The sequence below is a fragment of the Anser brachyrhynchus genome (genome assembly GCF_964034855.1).
Source record: "Anser brachyrhynchus genome assembly, chromosome: 2".
NCBI classification, from domain to species: Eukaryota; Metazoa; Chordata; class Aves; order Anseriformes; family Anatidae; genus Anser; species Anser brachyrhynchus.
The window spans coordinates 117289923-117312383 of NC_137695.1; the positions used below are offsets into that span (position 1 = coordinate 117289923).

The following is a 22461-nucleotide window of genomic DNA, read 5'->3' on the forward strand; positions in this document are numbered from 1 at the left end:
AGCAGTGTTCATTTCACAGTATTTAAATTGGTGTGTGTTGTAATGACTTTTAAAACATATTTGCCTTATTAAGTTTTTTTTGTATCTTACCACAGTTTCCATAGAGCAGGTTCTCATAGAAATGTATTATTTTTTTTTTGTTTCCAAGACTTGGAATATGTTTGGTTGGCTTAGGCACATAGAAAATGACATGCCTGTAGTTGCTGATCTCGGGGTAGAATATCGCAGAATCTTAGGATGGTTTGGGTTGGAAGGGACCTTAAAGGCCATCCAGTTCCAACCACCCTGCCACGGGCAGGGACACCTCCCACTACACCAGGCTGAAATACTTCCATTTAGCCATACACCTGTATACAAAATGGTGACCTTATTACATTCTTTTTTCATTAACTTCTTTTCTTTCTTTTATTTCAATTGGTTATCATTTCTATTTATTGCTGGTCCCTTTCATTTCCTCCTGGGAGGAATCTGCCCATTGAAAAATAGGGAAAATTCAAGTAGACTGCAGTGATCATTCCCCTGACCTAGCTGAAGAGCTACTACTAAGTCAGTGGACAGGTATGCAGGTCTAAAAGAAACGATCCATTACGGGAACTGGCTTTGGTGAACTAAAATTACAGGCAAGAAATGAAGAGCCTCTCCTGAAAGTGTACTTATGTCTCTTTTTTTCTTCATGGAAGTGCTGACTAGCCATTAATTCATGGTATTACACATGTGCAGATATGATGAAAACGAAAGAGAGAAAGTTCTTAATAGTTATAAAAGTAATCGAGGCACTGAATGCATAGGCATAGCAAAACCATGGTACACGTAATTTGAGTATCAGTAAAAACCTGCCTGCTTTAAAAACAAATGAATAAATAAAGTCTCGTCACATATCTGCAGCAGGAAAATAAAAATAAAACCATAAACCTCAGAGTTCCTGTGAATGATTTGCTGCTAGCGTCAGTATTTTTTTAGAGAATGAGATGATTTAGATCAAGCAAACATTCTTTTGGCATTAGTGACGTAACAGACTCGTGTTCAGAGAGATTTCCTGTTTACTTTGGGTCTGAATACAGACGTCTCCAGAAAGTAGGTGCTAAAATTTTCATGCCATATCTGCATGTAGAGACAGACAAAACTGGTTTGAGATCTGTAGCAAACTTTATATACATTTTTGTTCTTAAGAAAAAAGGGAATCGTGACAGCTTGGACATAAAAATCTCCTAAGGTCAGAGATGCCTTGGTGTGCTGACTGAGCACACCCCTTAGTGTAAATCCTGCAATGCAGAAGATCACCAGCCAGCATCCGTTTGGCAGCCTTGTGAACTACTGGCATACTCTTCTGAACTGGGACCCTTGTTAACAAATTCACCTGGAGTCTCGGGACTGACTGAATGGCCATGAAGGGCAAACTACTGTCTGCTTATGTCTTCAGAGTTCCCAAATGGTAGTAAGGCATTGTGATGAGGTTCAGTGCACAGCTTTGTGCTGTAACTTTTCATGGATTTTCTATTCCAAATCATAACTTCCGTAAGTGTTCACAAATAGAAGCAATAAATCTTTTCTGTAATTTGTACGTATGATTCATACTTTTTAAGTTGAAAGCCTCCTTTAAAAGGAATAAACTGTGTACTTTTTTTCTAAAAGGCAGAGATCATCTTCTTATTGCATTATTTTCTTCATTATTAAAAAATGGGGATTATATTTAATAACTTGTTGCTACTCTTCCTATGCCATTGAAAATATGTATGCATTAATTTCCATGTAGCTATCCTATCCTCTCTGGAGAGAATAAAGGGCTCTGTTATAAAGTGGACCACATTGCAACATTTGGTTGAGATCTTGTACGGACTGAGATCAGAAATAAGTATTTTCGAGGGTGTGTTTTTCTTTTAATTAGTCTGGTTGCATTTTGACAAGTAACGTCATGGATGTGAGAGCGTGCTCCGTCTCCATATTGCAACAGTTCAGTGGTCTGGAGACTGAAGACCTGAGGTAACTTCTGAACTCAGGTCAGCTCGGCTTTGCTGCCAAGGCAGGAGGCCTTGTTTTACTCCCAAGTGATACAAATCTAATAGTAGAAAAACACAGCCTGCAATAAACTCACTAAGTGAATTTTGTTTCTCTTTTGATGGTCTTTAGAAAATGAGATTACTGATTGTTTTTGTTAGCTGACTTCAGAAGATTTGTATCCTGTGAGTATAAGAGGTGTATTTCTAAATATGATTGTGATACCAGCATATGAAACAGTATCAACAACATCAAGATGTGCCTAGGCATTAACTTACTGTGTCCTTAGAAATTCTGCAACCGTTACCTTAATCTGCCAGGCAAGAAGTTGCCACATGCGAAGCTATTTGTGAATTGACGTTGGCGCTAGCAACCAAAACTCGGTCTTGGAGAGCAAGTTTGTGACAGCTACAAACATTCAGGAAGTAAACGGAGAGGCAAAATCATATGCAGCACTTCTCAGGAAAAACATGAGTTTGCTTTTAGAAAAGAAAGGGGAAACAGGAAGGAAGGGCTCCGCACTGGCTGCGGTGAGCATGGATTCTGCTCCATGGGAGGCACTGAGCGAAGGGACATCCCGCTCTGAAGGGGCCAGGCTGGGTTCAGCTCTCTGAGCTCCTCCAGAACCTTCCTTTAGCTCAGAAACCGTAGACGGGCGTCCTTGGTGCTCTCGCTTCTGCAGTGACACCGCTGAGATACCGAGCAGTGTTTGAGTGAAGCCAGGTGGGGTTCGGGGGGCTTGTCAGCCCAGCCTGCTCCAGGTGTACGCTGTGGCTAGATGCAGCAGGGCACGGAGCCCTGCCTGGGCTGATAGGACCGATCCCGGCTGAATGTATCTATGAGGTGGCTTATTTGCGAGTTGGATAACGCACTTTGTGTTTTAGTGATAACTGCAGAACAAAGGGGAGAGAAATACTCCACGTATCTTAAACTACTGTGTTTATCTGTAGCTTAACTTGCAATGGATTTGATGCTGATTATATATTTTTTTCCAGGCAAAAACTGCTTCTCAAGAATTCAGATGTTCCTATTATCATGAATACATATTTCAGTCAAAAGGTGCTACTCAGTGAACACTTAGAAACAAGCAAGAAGACACAGGCTCCTACAAAGATGCTTATTAGGAAGAATATTGTATCTTTGGCACAAACGTTCAAACTAGATGACCTTGATAATGAGCAACCCCAGGAATCTCCAGATAACCAGGTAAGGTTCATTTGGTTCACAGTTTAGTGCTTTGTGTAAGAGTCGGTGAGCAGATGGTTGGAAATCCTAACAAAAACAAAAATCCTAAATTACTGACCTGTTCAGTTTCCGCTTTCATTTAGCCAGGGCTCAATAATATGTGGTGTTTGTTTTAATAATATTTTCATAGCAGATGCTTCTGGCCCATCCAAATGCTGAACTGCTGAGAGGTTATTTTGCTGAAGTCTCACTACTGTGTTAAACAGTGATTGTAGCTTGTTTTTTTCATTTATTTTTCTTTTATTCTTTATGGCTGAGTAGCCAAGCATTATTTGAAATAAAATCAATTTCCTGTTAAGATAATAGCTACTAAGATATTATTTTTAATAAATACTCCCTTTTCCACTCATGTTTCTTAACTCATTTCCTTGCCAGTCCTGTCCTTTATTTCACACATCAGTTGGTGACAGTATCCTCCTTTCCAGCCCCTCTGCAATTTGTTTTCTTTCCTGTTGTGATTTCGTTTGTATCCAAATAACTACTGACTCTACATGTCTCTAGCTGTTGTACAAGCTGAGGTGTATTTCAAGGGATTTGGCTTTCGGACAGTTTATGATAGCAATTTCAGAAAGGAAGACTTACTTAAAGTTTTTTCTTCTCGTCCACCCAAAACTCATTCTTAACATGTGAGAAGTTTGGCTCCAAGAGTTTGATGAACATCTCTGAGTGTCAGTATTTTGTATTTGCCTTAAATATAATTCTACTTAAAGGCCTGGGAATTAAAAAGTTCTATAAAGCAAATCCTAATCTAATTTCTTGCTAAAACTCTACCTGGTAAAAAGCTTCTACTATGGTATGTGGAAACCAGAACAATTTCTTTGTTCCCCTAATACTTCCTACCAAAACCATCTAACTTAAAACTCAGTAGTCAAGTTTTGTTGCAAGTGCTTCATAGACAAACCGTATCATCACACCAGCATTTTCTTATAAATACTGTAAATTTGCTTCTCTACTGGTAGGTAGTACTTATAGTAAAGTTTGTAGTACTTTAAAAACATTTCATTGCAACCAGCTTAAAAAAAAAAAAAAAAGAGGTTTCAGTTTGAAAATAGAAGTTTGGCTTGTGCTGGGAAGGAGCCTATGTATAGAAAATGTTAGGCTATACTTCCGTATGATTTTTTTTTCCAAAAAAAGAAAGATTTATTTTAAAATGAAAATTAATTAAACTACTAATTTAAACTGAGGTAAAATGTTGCATATTTTTATTAATAAGATGTATTTTGGAAGTTTGGATGATTTTATTTAAGAAATATGTTTGGGAAGTAGCTAAAGAATAGACTAAGGTTTACACCTTTAGATTAAGGTTTTATACTTTTCATTAGTCATCTATTTTTTTAATTGAAACATTTTACATTGAATTTACTAGGTCTGAGGACTAAATTCCTGTCCTGCAAAAGTAGACACCTGTTCATTTTCACATTAATGTGAAAGTCAGTAAGCATTAAGACAGATTTTACCCCTGCATTAGAAAAGGAAGAAACAGAACGTTGAAGTAAAAATGAAACTCAGTTCAAGGGGAAGAATTGTAAATACCGGTATCAGTTCTATTTTCCTCCTGCTGTCATCCTGATCTCTCATGGATTTAATTAGTTCAGTCCAGAGCACCAGTTAAACACAGGAGAGCGCTGTGTGCTGAACTCTTTTGAGTGTTTATTAAAAATCCATAATAAATATGGGCCATTGGTCTTCTGTAAGTTAGGTAATGTGCAGTAAGTATTTTGAAACTGATTTTTCACTTCTTGCAGTGATTTTTCATGTTTGTACTTTCTAGCACTACAAAATTTCAACATCCCACTAAACATTTCTGTTAATGGGTTTGCCTTCACCAGGTTGCTTGTGCTCCACAAATCCATAAAAACTGTGATTCCAAAGAGCATCCCGTAGCACTGAGTGCTGTTAATGATTCTCTGCTTGAAATGGTGGAAAGCCAAGGAGCGGTGGGATGGAGAGAAGTGCAGGTACGAGTCGTTATCCAAAGAGTGTACTGTTTGCCTGCAAGAGACGGTTTCAGAAGCCAGATTCAAGGAAACAAACCTGTCTGTGCAACACCCATCATAAATCCAGATCCACTAAATGTTAGGTAAGTAATAAGATGCATGGGAGCTTTCCTAGTAAGCCTGTAATGTGTGAGAAACCAAAGAGGAGAGAGTTTTGAATTGTCAGTCATAGTCCTCAGCTTTCAGGAGTGTGCACATTCAGCAAGGTGCAGGTTTCTCGACAGTCACGAGGCATGCTTTTAATAGGTGTAGCATGAAATAGAAGTAATGCCGCCCAGAGGAGGGAAGGATCTGTCCGTAGTTCATGGGTTGCATCAACAGATGAAAGGAAGATTGAAAATGAATTAATGAGAACCAGTGATGATCATGGACATCCTATATTCTTTCTTGAGATTCACAGAATAACTGTTACATCAACCACTTCTATTTTACCTATTTCAGTCTCCTGTGTGCCCTACTGTAAATTATGCTCCTAGAGTGGTCTTTTGGAACAGAAGAGAGATATAGGAAGAGATGGTAAAATGAAAGGCTTTTTTAAAATGGGGATTTTTCACAGATGTCGCTGGAGAAACATAGGTGCACATGTGCAAACTGCCATTGTGAAGCCACAGAAAAATACTCCTGGTGACTTCTGGAAATCTGGAGGTCACAGCAGGTCAACTGCTCTGTAGTAAAATGTGATCTGGTGTCAAAACATTAACACCAATGCGGAAATCTTATACGGAAAACCCACAGAGCACACAGCTTTAGACCAATGTTCTTAGTGTCTTCTATTTCAATATTTGTGTCCTGATGCTGATCCCCTTTCAGTGTAGGTAATCAAAAATGGGCCCTTGTTTTCTTCAGTACAAAAGATATGCCAGGCACAGTTTTCCCTTCTGCTCAGTACCAAACTTCCTTTTACAATCCTCAAGGTTTCAGACAAGACTGATTTCCAAGCTTTTCTCAGCAACTGTATTTAAGATTGCTGTGTCTATTATTTAATTTCCTTCCTTCAGGTTTTGCACTAACTTTTGGTTTCTGATGGGTTAAATTTCTATAAGACAGATGCATTCAATTTTGTTTTAACTGAGGAAGTTTATTAAAGCAAGCTAGAGTGGCAGAGCTTATGTTAAGCTGCTAAGTACAGTCTTGCAGGGCATTAAGAGATCTCTCTACCTGCAGAGTTTAGGACCTGAATGGAGATACACAATTAGTTTAAAAGATCCCATTGAAAACTCACCAGATGTAGTTAGGAATAGGTGTTGAAGAAGTTCTTCAAAGCTTTGAAGAATTTCAGTTCCTCTAAGCTACCCTGCTGATGATAGTACCATTCTTGCAGGTCCTTCTTGGTTTTTGGAAATACTGGAATTCTCCCAAATTCTTGCTACCTTGTAAGCCACTGTATAATTTACAGCACTCATTCCTCATTCCAGGAGGAATTTAGGAAGATTGCTCTCTCCTAAAATACATATTCAGTCATCACTCACAGAAATGTAATTGTCAACAGCTTTGATCCTAATATTTTGTAAAAGCTCGTTTACGTATAATATATTGTGCTTAACTTGCATTATTTTTAGAAAGTAATCTTGTACCTTTTAGAAAGGTACATCTTGTTGTGTGAAGTCATTGCTTTATATTTAATTCATTCTTGCTACTGCACATACTAAAACCAAACAAAAAAGTGAGAAGCAAAGAACTTGATCAGCCCCACATCAATCTGTGATTTTGAGGACAACCTTCCTCTGTGCAGATTTTCTTCCGGAGGGCTACATGTGATCAAAAGTCAGGGTAGTTGAAAGTCTTTTATTTGAGCTGATTTTTTGATGCCGGTCAATTCTAGCACAGCTCCAATGATAGAGCTCCATAATTGCTTTTCAACTTCCAATGAAAAATATGCTTAACTTGCTCACACGGTTTCAGGTAGTTAACCTGCCTGAGTCCACACCCTTCACAGGAATGGGGTTAAACAAAACAGAAATCTCAGATTGCACTTATGTCAAGCTTGAATTTGAAATAAAATAAAAATGAGACTCCTTGCTTATGAGTTCATGCTGTAGCTGGGTATTCCCACGTGTAGTCGTTGAACTGGCGTCTTGGAAGTTCCTCAAATTTCGTAGGTGTTCTAGTTCAAAGAGGAGCTTGGTGGCTGTCATTCACAGCTATCAGACTTGTCTTGGATCCATGTACCCTGAAGAGAGGAATCAACCCCCTTCCTTTTTTGAAAGGTGGAGAACGAACACTTCTTTAAAAGAGTGAAGAGTGGAGAACACCTCACATTGCTTTATCAGCTGCTGTTTTCATGGCTGATAAGCATCCACGAGACCTTTCTCCTCTATCAAAAATGTCTGTCTGTCACCTGATAGTGAGCTAAAGGGTCCAACGCCCTCTGGCAGTCCTTTGAACCAACTGATGGCCCATTCTTTTGTAAAGAAAACCTTCTTTTTCTTCTTCCTGAGATTCTTTTTATAAAGTAGAACTGCCATGAAAGCAGCGTTTGCATTTTACAAGGCCAGATGGATTAGATAGTTCATTGTTTTGTAAACAACAGTTTCTAATTAAATATCAAGGTGGATGAGTAGTTACTTGACTTGCATTGTAGGCTGTTTTATTGTATATCTTCTCTTGTAGCACTCCACTGTAACTTAGAAATTGTTGCTACAGGAAGAATTGAAAACAGATGAACAGAGGCATGAAATGAAATGTAGAATAGGGAAAGTGGTGTTTCTAGAAAGAGTCTGGCAAATTGTGGGAGAAACTTATGTTTTTGGTGTTTAAACTGATTCGCTGAATTGCTTAAAACTCAAATGGGTAAAGCAGAAATTCTGGTAGTGCCTTATACATATCTAGCTGTTGTTGTTCGTAAAGATAAATACGTAGGATACTGCCTTTTAGTGATGGACAAAAGGGGTAAGCCTTTAAGTCAGACATTAAATAACTACTGTGGTAAGACTTTAAGTCTGTTCAGCTGAAGTATCTCAGCATTTTCATAGGACACTGGGAAACCATTACAGAGACTGAAAAGTTCTCTGCCTTCTGTCATACTTAAATTGTTCTCACATTCCCCATGTTATTGTTGAATCATTTGCCTTCCCCCCCAGTAATTAGCTGTTCTCGCAAATGGACTTTTCATGCTTAAGGACTTTGGGGGGAGGGAGAGGGAGAGAAAATATGACTTGCTGTGACTGTCTGCCCCTTTCCAGCATTCCTGGCATACTTTTTGCTGCCTTTTTCCCTTCTGATGAGAGAGATACTTTTCCAAATGATACAACACATATTTGTCTAAACCCGATTATTTTGACTTTCTGAGAAAGGCCTGACTGCATACAACGAATCCCAGGGAGAATCCTGTCAACCTGAGGAGCTTTCTGGCGTTGAGGTGTCTGACTCACCGTGTCGGCCTTGTACTTTGTGTTCCTGGGATAAAGCAGTGTATAATTTGGATTTTGCTCTTAGCCAGTATCTGTTTGTTTTGAGTGGGCCACGTGAGTTCAGTAAAAAATAGAGCTGGTCAGTTTTATTCCTTAAAGGACAGGGATCATTGTGTGATAGTTGGTGAAACTAAAATAGATGCATTTTTAGGACTAGGAGGCAGTCAGACTGGTCAGAGCACTCACAAGGTTTGGGTTAGGAAGCTGGACAGAAAAGGGTGTTGTCTAGTAAGAAGGAAAAGCTAAGCACTTCTAAAATAAAACAATGCTAGCTATAGCTGTGAATCCAGATTTTAAAATCTTTGTGGGTGAGTAAAGAAATTTTCCACTTGCTTCTCTTGGCATATGTTTTGACCTACTTCCCACCTGAATGCTAGCGCTCTAGCCTACAATCAGTTTCTATTCCAAGAACAAAAGAAAGACAATGCATTTAGTTTAAAAAATAATGTAAACAGCTTCTATCCACGACCCATCAATAGTTCTTTCGGTTTTACTCTATATTTTGTTTTCAATTTGCCAGATCTTACAGAAACAGAAAGGCCAGCTACTGTGCAAGCAGGACCCTTGGGGAGCAAAATATGTAGAAGAGCCAAGCATTTGTTTGAGTGGCTGAAAGAAACAGAAGTGTGGGGAAAGTAACATTTCTCTTTTTGAGTGGAAACATTGCAGTCAGTTGCTGGGATTCATTATATGCTCTAGCAAGTTGTTGCAAGTTTCTATGTAGTCTGTTCCTATGTAATTCTGTTTAAAACTGCCTTATTGGCAAAGTAACTCGTTTCAAAGTTGGATTTCCTTTTTCCTCTCTTCATCTAATCTTTGCTGTTTATCTTAACACAGGTGTAGGCAGCGTGTTAACCTGTCTGGCAGCGTGCACAACTAAAAGTTGAGCATCAAGTGCTGCAAGTAGCATTTCAAGTAGGTAGACCATATTGAAAAGCCACCCTTCTGTGATGGAAAGCTTAGCTTAAATTTTGTAAAGCACACTTAAGGCTTCCACTTTTTTTTTTTTTTTTTAATTTGAAAAGGGCCCAGATTGGAAAGGACTGTCATGAAAGATCCATGTTCACAGATGCTAACATCTGTCAGAGTGTTTTTTGTGGCTGACTTAAATCTGTTTACAGCATTCCATTTGTTTTTTTTTTTTGTCCTGTTTTTTTTTTTTCCCCTCAAGAAAACATTTTAAATGGAATGGTCATAAATGCAAGTTTTTTAAAATTACATTATGTTTCTGGGATGTGATTTTTCAAGTGGGAAATAAACAGGAAATAAGTAACTTAATGCAGTAGAGAGTACTCCATAAGCTAGAAGTTTTCTCTGATTTCCCCTTTTCAGATCCTCTCAGAAGTGAAGATGTTCTTGTAATATTCTTGCAAAGTAGTCTAATTGCTACTTGACAGGCTTGTAATAGTTCTGGTAACAGCTGTGGTTCAAGGTCTAGTAACCTGTTTTTGCTTTGAAGTTTTTTTTTGTTCTGTTTTTTGTTTGTTTGTTTAAGCACGGTTAAGACTCCCTGACACTTGGATTATTCCCTCTTTCCTCCACCCTGCTCTTTTTGTAATTCTCAAACTAAAGCCACCAAAGCAGAGAGTAAAGATTAAAGACTGTTGGAAAAACAACGCTGGTATCATGGTATCTTGCTGAGACATCAACCTGTATTGTATATTTAACACTGTGGATTCCCTGTGCTGTTGCCCAGATAGCCCTGAAAGTCTGTTTTCCCTGCTGCCGGTGCTGCAGATGGATAGATGGAACTTGGGCTTCTTCCAGTGCCACTGTAGTACAACAATTTGTTAATTTGACATTGCCGTTTATTTTTCAGTGCTAAATATTTACATAATCTTATTCTGTCCAAGGGCAAGGTGAAAGCACTGTTATCTGATATACTCTGTACAAAGGAAAAAAAAGGACCCCCCCCAACACATACCACTGTTTTTCAGCACTGCACTGGGAATCTGCAATTAAATAATTTGCCATTATTCTAAAATATGTCAGGGCAGCAGTTAAGTTGCTGAAAAGAGTCTCAAGAAGACAGTAGCCAGTATGGACCACCAGTGTGACACAGATTCAGTCTCTTCAGAAAGCAAATGAGCAGGAAGAGAAATCGACTGTCAGATGGCCAACGAATGCTGTGTGCATGCTTTTGTGTCCATCTAGCAAAATGTAGACACTGGTTGCTAGTTTCTAACTCCTTCATAATCAAGTGCTTTGGCTGTTCAGTAAAATGTCCATATGTTCACAGAAGACAGAACCCTCCTCTTCCCATCAAAGAGTCTTCTGTTGGCCAAGAAGGAGGAGTAGCTCTACTTAATGATGTATTCCTCATGGTAGAGAAATTGCAGAGATATGTAAATAATAGAGAGACAGATAAATAGCGTGGAAGCATCATTATGCAGAGTTGCATATTCACTACTGCTTACCTTGTAACCATTCCTTTTCACTCCTCCCGCATCTGATTGCATACAATGCTTTGGAAAGCTGCGGAGACTTTACTGTACCTGAACACCTCGTTTCCTGAACCCACATAACCAACCGTTTTGGAGGGACGTGCAACTGGGGGCAATGGGAAGAGCGGTGTCCTCCATATGTTATCCTACAGTGGAGGCCAGCTTAGGGAGTAGAAAGTGAACGATTTGAAAAGGTAATTTTCCAGCCTCACAGCCACAATCAGGGTATGTGCTGTTGTACATTGTCTGGTTTAAACCAGGAATAGTAATTTTCCAGCACCTGTTATTTGTCAAGAATTATTCTAAGATGGCCTACGTAAAAGGTATGGAATCTTTCCCTTGTTTTTGACCTTTCTTCCCCTTGAATTTTTGTATCTCTGAAAGTTATGCAGTTGACAGAACTGAGAGCAGAAATCATCCACGTGTGTTTTACACCCCTACCTTTCACTGAATACATGACTTCAGTCCTGACTGGGAGGAAGTGTTAAAGTCATGTTGGAGCTCTCCAAAACTTTTATAAAAGCCAGATTGTGTCTCTGGAATTTGTTTTCCTGCTACCATGGTACAGAAGGCAAGAGCCATGAGCAGTGATAAATGTTAAAAATACCTAGATGGACACATGTTGAGCTAACAGCTGAGAAAGAAATCTAAACAACCCAAATATTGCATGTAATTTCTGTGCAACTTGGGCACATAAACACTTTTTGTGTACAAACTTAGGTACCTGTATAGATCAGTGAGTGTGCAAAGATTTAACACAACAGCACATTTCTGAAAAGGAAGGTTCTTAGGAATAATTATTTGTCATCATCTTTGAAAAAGCTTCAATTTGGATATAAAAAATGGGTGTTCCTTGGAAAGATGTTTACAAACATAATTGCACTCTTTTGGGAAGAAGGAGGTGTCTTGTCCCAAGGATGACAGAGCTAGGAATACATTCTCCAGTGTGGTTTTGAAATAATGGGCACGCAATTCAGAAAAGAAAGACTTTGAAAGGGCTGAATATTACTGAGACATAGGCCTGTACATCTGTATCATAAGCTTTTATGCACTTATCATTTATAGAATACAAAAAATAAAGATCTTCAGAGGTGACCATCTTAATTCTTTCAGTAAGCATTGTGGTTTAAAACTGGGATGTATCTTATAAATGTTGGAAACACTTAAGTGTTATCTCACGTGCCAGTCTATTTCAGGTTGTGACTGGCTGCAATGCCTGCTATTCTTGTTCCATTTCTCAGCCAGAAAAAGTCAGCAGTGTCACACTGGGTAGGGATCCGTACAAACTGCACTGAAATGTTCCAGCTCACTATAGTTAATACATCATCTCTGTCTTTTGCTAAAGAGAGCTTTGCAAAGTCTGGAGAACATACTCCTCAGATGAGAAGAGTTATGAGCCTGGGATGAATTTGGGATGCAAAGGCTTGAATGGTATGGTGCTTAAGAGATTGTTATTTTTGTAACTGTCACCCTGTAGTAACCAACAAAAAAAAAAAAAAAGATTCACCTGATACAAACTGCCTGATACATGTTTGAGAAGGTTTTGTAACTCACTCAATTCAGATGCTTGATTTGAGGCCCCTGTTTGGCTGCAGCGTGAGATTCTCTGGACAACCTGCTATAGAAGTGACCAAGGCTGCAACTCACTGCAAAATATATTTCAGAGAAGTTTTACACTTAAATGGACCGAGAATGATACTATGAAGTTGCAAAGTGTAATTTTTAGTCATGCTTGCAGTGTTTCATTCAGTGTCATGCGATAACAGGATTTTGTGTATGTATTTTAAAAACTATTCCTCTGTATGAGTGGCTTCCAGCTCTGGCACATTTACTTTTCGGTGGTATGCCAGGCACTGAGAAGGCTCTCACAGCAGCAGTTCCAGCTCCTGCCCTTCTGGAGGTGCTAACCTGACCCATCAGGCAGTGACCACTAGCCAACTGTAAATAGCTTTGTGCAGCTGCTTCCTCCAGTTCAGAGGCGTTTGCTGGTCCGTGTGACGAGAGGTGCCGGGGCTGCGTCTGAAAGCTGACTTCATACAGCCACCTGAACGCGGGGTGAGGATATCGATTGCTCCCCACAGCCTTTCTTGGAGCTGCAGCAGTGGACAGAAGGAGGCAAAGGTGGAAATGAAAGCAGCAGGCAGTCTCTCCCTATTTCCATGCTTGGTCCTCTGCCCAGGAAGCTATCCTCTGTATTTCATGTACGCATAAATGTAGAGAGCAGGTAGTAGCGAAGTTGCAGTGCAAGATGCAGTGAGGTCCCTACAGCTTTTTTACTTCCCATGTATTTGTGCTGCGATTTTGCACCAGGAACCTGTGCTGTCACTGCATGATCTCGTCTTGTCTTCTCCTGTACCTAGAAAGATGGCTTTAAGGAAATTATTATGAAAGTATGAAATGATTTGATATTTTTCAGTGGTTTCTCAAGTAGTTTAGACCAAGGACAACTACTTATGAGTGCCAGCCTGACAGTCCCTTCCACAGCTGTGCAGTTGTGGTCCCAATCCACTACCTGCTAAAGGAACTCCACCAGCAAGGAGATGCTCACTTCCATTTGAGTAAACTACCAGGGGAACAGCAAAGGACACAGTGTTAGTGAGATGGGATAAGAGATGGTGTTGGACCTCCAGTTGCAGTGAGAGATGGGAAAAGCAGTTGGGATCATGGAATGAGAGTCCCAGGCAAGGCAGTACATGGCGGGTAGCTGGAGAGGGAAGTAATGCACGGAGTTGAGGCCCTCATACGGGGAATGTGAGAGTGGTCATAAGGTCACTGAGATACCATTTGTGTGAGTTACCTTTCTTTCTGCCCATTAATTTCCGTTGAGCCTACGTAGTTCCTGCTGTGTATTACCTCTCTGAGGCAGCAAGTTCCCCCCCTTGTTGAACTTAAATATGATCTAGCCACAACAGTTACAGATGTTTTTGTCTTTGTCCTACAATGACGGGTTTATGTATTTTCCCCTGCCTCTGAACAAATGCCAAAATTTGTAAATTCGGCTTGACGTGAGGAAAAATGTGCAAGGAAATGAATTTGATTGGAACAAGTGATGTCACACCTTCAATATACAGCTATAAACTGATCATATCAACATAAATAAGTAGTGAAAGAGCTTGTTAACAAAAACGTTCCGTGCCTAATCTTTGCAAAAATATATATTTTATTCTTTGATATTTTCTATTTAATTCTATGTGCGTATTTCCTTTACAACGGAGGTGAACACTGCCAAAGCTTCTTGCTGCAGCCTGGGCTGCTTGGTAATTATTAAGAATATCTGTGGTAGGAACTCATCTATATATACTTTGATGGTCCTGTGTATCTGACTCAGCATCCACATTTGGACTGCCAGGGTTTGGGAGAGAATTGTAGCAATAATATTCTGAGAAAACAGGCATTTCAAGTTGGGAAATTTGGCAGCTGTCAGACTGTGTTCACTTCAACAGTGGAAGTGGGGAGGAACTCTACTACGGTTAACAGAGTGTCGTGGATTTGAAAGAAGTGACTTGGAAATCAGGATATACACGCTGAGAAGGGGGAGAAGTCAAAGCCAAATTTGTAAATGCTTCCAAAGGTTTACACCATGTCAGGTAGCGTGTTTGTTACATCTGTATGTTAGATTTAGGGAACTCCTGCATAGACAAATAGGTTCTGTTCTAACCTGAGTTCTAACCCCTGTCAAGCTGTTAAATCTTCGGAAGCTAGATTTGGAGGTGACCCATGTGGTTAGAGTTGCTGTTTGGGTAATGAAGTCAGAGGTGATAAAGAAATTATGCATTGGACAAAATCATGAGAAGGAGGAATTACGATATTCGGAAATAACATTTGCTTTTCAAATGTACTTCTGCGCGTCTTTAGGGTGAGGAACACAAAATTTCCTGTTCAGCCTTATATATAAATAATTTAATTTATAAAAATTAAAAAGAAATAAAGCTAGCTATGATTCTTACTTATTGGTGGGATTTGTGGTGCTGAATTTTTAAGATACCCAGTATTTTGAAATGCAAAATAAATCTGACAAAAAAGGAAAATACACATAATGAAGTGCATAGGAGCTGACAGTGGAAAAGCAACTGTTTTCAGGACAAAATTAACCATTTAAAAATAGCACATAAACAGTCCGATAGGCAAAGAACAAACAGGAATGTATGTGCAGCCTGGCTGGGTAAAAATTGCTGAGCGTTGGAGCGCTTTGTTATCCTGATGTTTCTGTCTAAATTTGTAACCCTGGAGTTGCATGCATCCTCTTTCCCATTGATTGTCTTTTCTGTGTATATACTTGAGAAATCTGAGTCTATTTCTGCGATTTGCTTTTATATTTGGCACAATACGAATCGTGCATTAAGTTTCTGGAGCGCAGGGGGCTCTGACGTTCTCTGATCTGCCTATGTCACCGCAAGCAGTGTTTATTATAACAAAACGCCTAGCAACATTACAGCGAAGCGATACTCCAGCAAAGCCAAGCGATAGACAGGAAGAATCGGACCGTGCTCGGCTTCAGTGCAGCCTGACGTTCGCGTGTCCGTAGGTCGGTTCCTCGGTTAATAGACATTTCCTCCCCTTCTTCGAGCCGTCACCAGAAGCCGGTGGCTCTGGGTCGAGGGCGGGCGCGCTGGGTGAGCCAGGCGGCCCCGTGGTTCGTCTCCCCCCCTGCAGCCCCCATGCCCAGTGTGTCTCTCTCTGCACACGCTGTTCAGTAAACAAACTGTGGAGAACCAGAGCGGGCTGGTTCAGAGCAGCCAGTTCATTCACACAGACCGCTTGGAAAGCGGTGCCTGTGCGCAGCCCTGACGTACGGGCTGGGGGAAGCGGAGAAGTTAGTATTTATGTTTTCATTAATGCTTTTTATAGCCGAGAGCCAGCTGTAGCTAGTTAACGTTAGCCCAGGACATCTATTAGCATGCAGACCTCTTACGCAGGATAAAGGGCTTCTGATGGAAACAGAGTTGTTACTCATGGTACTCACGGCTGTGTGTTTACATGGAGGCTGTTTGTGCTGACATAAGATATATATTAGAACAGCGTGCACCTTTTTAATGAGCAAACCTTCCAGGATTCAAGGGGATTTTATGCTAAAACTTTTAGCATAGCAAATCATAAGATTTGCATCTTTAAATGGCTTGCTTAAAAGCTATTATTTTGAAAATAATATTTTATAACTACGTAGCCACAGAAAGTATTTTCAGTTTAGCTTTTAGGATGAGCTGGGAGTAAGCAATATTCCTGCAAGTCTCGAATACACTAGTTTGGACTGCTATTTTTTTTTTGCTATGAATGATGTAAGCGGCTGGCAGCATCATAGGATGAATTGGACCTAAGGGTTTGGCCCAGAAGAATTGATGGCTCAGCTATCCTTCTCTGGTTTCCCCCAGTTCTTGCACTTTTTTTTTTTTTTTTTTGGAGGATAGTTAGTCAGAAGGGTGTTTAAAAATAAATAACAAAAGCAGCTGCAAAACAGAGAATGAGGAAGGCACAAGAAATGCTGGTTTTAGAGCTCCAGTATGGCAAGCGCCATGGTCTCTCTGGTATTAGCATCAATAGGACACTTTCCTTTCCTCGTCAGTCAGCGATTCCAAGCAATTCCAGCAACTCCGCTTGTTCAGGCAGCAGCAGAGGCACCTAAAGAACTACAAAATTTTGTTTATCCTCTGGTTTGCATTTCTGTAAAGGGTGGAGAATGAGAATATTGCTTTCTTACAGATACTTTAGTCACTTGAATAGTTAAAGCTTTGGAACTGTGCATTTAAGGACTGGCCTCCTTCAGGTTTTCTTCTCCCGAGGAAGGAAGGTAGATTGTTCTCAAGACCATTATTGCTGTTCCTCTTCACAGGTCTTTTGCCACTGCTTGTAGTGCGTTTTACAAATACAAGAGAAGATGGTTAGGTCATCCTGAGATGTTCTCAGCACAAATTTCATTCTTCTTATCTTTATCACTATCCCACCGATTGTTAGTAGTGAACTCTTTGAGACCAGGGGATTTCAAAACATTAATTGTAAATAACTGTAGTCTCCCTTATTCATCCTAGCCTTCTCACAGAAAAAGTTGATTACATCAGCCATCATCATCGTCAAATTATACTTTTTGGTTCACAAAGAGAAGGTTTATAATGCTTTTTTTTTTTCATCTGCACGACATACTTGTATGTGAAACTGCTGAGTAGCTCCAGATGCCAATGTCAACTCACATAGTTGAACTATAGTCTGTTACCAAGACAAAAAATCAGGTTATCTCCCAAAATTGAATCACTTCTAATCTCCTGTTCAGATAAATTTCCTCCACCCATCCATTTAGGTACACCACCCTTAATGATCCACTTGAAAAGAATGCGACAAGCTCTGGAAGGCCTGTGAGGCTGTGGAAGCGCAGCTCATGAATTATGTGTGTTCAGTGCCTACAGCTGTACCCTCGAAGTACAGGTGGGAACCTCTTATATCAGCAGCATCTAGATTTTCCTACAGAGCGTGTTCTGTGATCTGGCTCAGTATTACCTTTACAAATGTGGGTCAAAGCTCAGTTCATTCTGATTTCTATGTCGGATAGTCTTATGAAGGCCAGAATAATCATTTGCTTGCTCAGGCAAAGTAGGCCTTTGATGTACTCACACTCTTCCTTCTAATGCAAACCAACGAAATTCTACTGAAAAGTTTTGCACTATTTAGTAAATCTGCTGGAGACGTTTGTTCATTGACATCTGATAGAAAACATTTTTGTTCATATTTACTGTTCTTCTCAGTGCTTCATAAGCTGTTTTTATTATGTACATTGAAATGACGTATGTGGTGTCATCATGTGCTGGCCCTTGGGGTTGTTTTGAATTGATTGTTCAGCCATTCAGGGTCCTTTCTCATTTGTTCCTTATGCTCTTGTGACTGGAACTAAAATCTCTGTGCAAGAACTTGCTTGGAGGAGTGTAGGGAATTAGGAAAAGCAGTTTTATCCAACAGAGTTTTCTCACAAAGATGGCTGGGACAATATACATCGCGCTGTTAGCTTTGAATATTATGGACATAAATCGGTATATTAGATACCTTAACACAGGATTATGTAGCTTAATAAGCAATCTCTTTTTCCTCCAAACATATGGCAATGATGTTTTTAGTGTTTTCTGAAAGTCCATGCTTCTGTGATGTTTGATTTGAAACAGATACATTTAACGTAGCCATATGTTGACTGACCAATCCCTTCCCTTAGGCAGTTGTCTCTTCTCTTTAATTTAAAGGTCTTGATAATTTTTCAAGCATACAAGCACCATGTGTTTGGAGATAAGGAGACATAGAATCATTAAGGTTGGAAAAGCCCTCCAAGATCATCTGGTCCAACCGTCACCCTACCACCAATGTCACCCACTGAACCATGTCCCTAAGCACCACGTCCAGCCTTTCCTTAAACACCCCCAGGGACGGTGACTCCACCACCTCCCTGGGCAACCCGTCCCAGTGCCTGACTGCTCTTTCTGAGAAGAAATGTCTCCTCATTTCCAACCTGAACCTCCCCTGGTGCAACTTGAGGCCATTCCCTCTAGCCCTATCCCTAGTTACCTGCGAGAAGAGGCCAACACTCAGCTCCCCACACCTTCCTTTCAGGTAGTTGTAGAGAGCAATAAGGTCTTCCCTGAGCCTCCTCTTCTCCAGACTAAAAAACCCCAGTGCCCTCAGCCACTCCCCATAGGACTTGTGCTCCAGGCCCTTCACCAGCTTCGTAGCCCTTCTCTGGACATGCTTCAGGGCCTCGATGTCCTTGTAGTGAGGGGCCCAAAGCTGAACACAGCACTCGAGGTGCGGCCTCACCAGAGCCGAGTACAGGGGGACGATCACCTCCCTGGTCCTGCTGGCTACACTATTCCTGATCTAGCCAGGATGCCGTTGGCCCTGACAGAGTACCTGTTTATGGCACAGATTTTCCCACTCCTCAAATGCTATGATAGTGTAAGATAGTACATAATTATACCCTGCAACAAAACTAAATCTCTTTGACCAAGCCTGGCAAGAGTTTTTCCCCTGACTTTTTCTGGTGGCTAAACTAAGGGAAGGGTCTTTTTCTTGTGTGTTCTTTCTGTAACATCCTAATGAGGCACATGATGTGGGAGGCATGGATAGGAGAGAGATAAAGCTACAATTTCTGTCATCAGGCAGTATTAGGTTGACAACTACTAATTTTATCTAATCTATTCACATATACCTTGCTCCTTGTGCTGAGCAATTGCCAGAAAACTCCTTTGTCTTGGCCCCTTTGCAAAACAGCTTGATGCAACTTTTCTATTCCTTTCTCTTTATATATATACATACATAAGTCATGTTAATATATTTCAGATCTCAGAAATAATTGTGTTGCCTGCTTAAGAAAAGTGAAACAGTTTTCTTGCAATACAGATGTACAAATGAAATGAAAATTGAAGAAGAGAGAGCTTTAATGAGATATTGGAATCAGAGACTTTGTTGGTGTGTTAAGGAAAGCCATCCATAAACAGTACAACATTAATAAAGATAAGAGGCAGCAGAATAAGTTAACACCAATTTCTGTAGATTATTTACCAGGTCCATTGTTTTCCCCCATACTTCTTTATTTGTTTCAGTCATCTGTTAAAATTTCTGTTAACACTAAGGCATGTGAGCAGTCTAGGCAAACTGCTGCATGTCTCATGTGCCCGAACCTGATTAAGGTTTCTAGATGTTTCATTGTTAATTAACATATGTACATAATGGCAGAAGAGGGAACAAAAATGTCCATTATTATTCATGTGGTGCAATTTACCAATAATAGTTTTTCCTTTCTACTTCTACTTGGAAATATTGAGCTGTATTTCGTCTTCCAGACTAATCTTAATTGATGATGGTCTCTGCTAAAATCTAAGTTATGGTGCCTGTAAACCAACTGTAGCTTCATTTGTGAACAGTGAAATTTTCAAACTACCTTTTTTTTCCCCAGTTATCAATGACTTTTAACTACCAGCTTCTCCCACAAGTCAAGTCCCATTTTTCCAAGCCCTCATATTCCAAATCTAAAAATTCCAATGTTTTGTTCCCAGCAGTATATCATCTAGCTTATTTGAGTGTGTTCTTGCAATTAGTCAAACTCACAGGTTTTCTTCATCTCATGGAGAAAGTGGTGGCTGGCCAGGCTTTTCTAAATGGGGAAGGAGAAGAAAGGAAGGTAAGACTGGAGGAGTGTTCCCATACTGAGCACTGTAGATCAAGGATGAATGTGCAGAAAAGTGTTGAAATCTTGGGAGAAGCCGCAGGCAGTGAGTGAGTTTGATGGTCTTGTTGGGCAGCTTCCTGTGGGAGTTGACAGGATGGTAATATGTGAAAGATGGGGTAGGGTCAATTCTTTTAATGAGCAAAGTGCTCAGCAACGCTTTAAAACGCCAGTTTGTGTCTGCTAAAGTCTCCAGTAGAGTGGGGAAATAAATAAATAAATAAATGAAAATTCAAAGCAAGGCATTTTTATTGTGAAATGATGACAATTCTGATTTTCAACATAATGATTTGTCCTGAGAGTTCAGAGCCTTCCGCTCATACCCCACCACTCCCCACCTTCACTGCCCAGCAGAGCTCAACTGAGAAAAATGCAAGGAATCGTGGTTTCCATCTTTGCTGCAGGCTTACAGACATGCAGAATGCACAGGCAAATGAATGCAAAATATCTGGGGTGCACATTTAAACTGTGCTAACTACCCACAGTAAAATTATTTTATGATGTACATCTGAAGGGTGTTTTAGTTCAGCTCGGGGTTACTGCAGCAAAGTTGTTCAGCTGCAGCTTTTCCAGATTTCTTCCCGCCAAATTCTTTTTGAGTTACTTTCCATCTTCTAGTGTTGGCCTAGGGACTGAGTTCTCCATCCTTACAGCAGCAGGGTTCTCACTTGTTATCACAGACTTCTTGACAGCCTCCCCATTTCTGAGAGGCAGGGGAGAGGGGAGACCAGGGGAGTGTGCCTGTGGGGGAGGCAAGGATGCCGTAAGGGAGTGGGATGGCCAGGGTGAGGGAATGTGGCCCCTTGGGAGAGGGCTGGGCATACACACATTCAGGGAACAGGAGCCCAGAGAACATGTGGCTCCTGCTGTTGCTGAATCCCATCCTGCCAATTCTCCGTAGAGGCCTCTATATGGGTTCAGTAGCTCCTGGCAGCCAAGGGCTCTCTGCATTGCTCATTTGTCCTTTGGCTAGAGCCTACTAAGCACAATTCCATCAACAGCTTATCACATGCTCTGCTCTTCTCCCTGAGGCTCTCCCGTAGCACATGCCCTTTCTCCTTTCCCCCACTTTGTATACTGCTTAATTTGTGACCTGCTATTTCAGAACACCCTACAGTTTGCTTGCTTTTAACCCGTATGTAAGTGCATTCCCTTCCCAAAGAACCAAAAATCTATTATTTTTAAGACCTGATAATTAAGGTGATTATAAAATAGCTAGAGGGAGGATGAATTAGAGTTACATCACTGGGACCATGCAATATCTCAGCAAAGACGAGTTCAGCTCAAAACAAAGTGTATTTGCAAGCAAGCGTAGTGTTGTTCGTGAGCTGAAAGCAACCCCTGCCTATTAGGTAGTCTGATATTTTCCACTATGAAAAAAATCTTCTGACCTTTTATTTGCAAAGCTCTTTCAACTCCATTGTTTGCTATAGACTTTTGATGTTCAAAGGGGAATGCCCTCAAGGTAGGAAAATGCCTTGTTTTCTTTGGCAGCAAGTACAGCTGGCTCTACCATGGAAACAGTTGGGGTTGGAAAGGGAGAAGGGGCAGAGAGATAAGAGGTAGACTTTCCTCCTTCGACCCAAGAGGTTCATGCTACCTGAGGCAGCAGATATGTCAAGATGAGAGACAGCTGAAGTAAAGCTCTTCCCAAACCATCCTCCAAATGAGGGGATAGATCGCATTGGTGCTATTCCCTCTGTCAGGGCATCACATAATGCTTCCCAAATGTGTAAAGCAGAATGCTGGATAACACTTACATATAATCAGAGCCAGAGCCGACAGCTTTCCACTCTTATCCTATATTGGAGCTCAGATACCCCTAATTTGAATGGTAACACTGTGTTCAAGCTATAGACCTTGCTAGTATAAATATATATTCTTCAACCATATTGAGAAGCATAGGTGCAAAATACTCAAAAGAAATGTAAAACCAGACTTCCCATAGAGTGAAATTTAAGGATATAAAAGAAACTGACTGTCATGTGTTGGTTTCAGAGTACTCGACTTTGCCACCTTCAGATTCCTAGTGCAGGAAGGCTTAGTAAGTTTTATGTATATTTGCCTGGTGGATAAAAGAAAACACAAACGGTTGTGAATGTGTCTCATGTATTATTCATACATGTGTCTATATCAACTGTGTGCTTATTCTTGCTAGACCCATGTTTTCTCTCAGA

General features: G+C 40.4%; 1 protein-coding gene across 2 annotated transcripts in view; it reads left to right on the forward strand.

Annotated features, from left to right (window-relative positions):
* Positions 1-22461, forward strand: part of SPIDR (scaffold protein involved in DNA repair) — a 203988-nt gene that overhangs the window by 130101 nt on the left and 51426 nt on the right. For both annotated transcript variants that reach the window (XR_013947887.1, XM_080583611.1), the window contains exons 9-10: positions 2991-3201; positions 5070-5320. Coding sequence is in view for 1 of the 2 variants with exons in the window: in XM_080583611.1 (XP_080439737.1) it covers positions 2991-3201; positions 5070-5320 (462 nt within the window). In the remaining variant the exon portion in view is untranslated. The remainder of the gene's footprint in view (positions 1-2990; positions 3202-5069; positions 5321-22461) is intronic.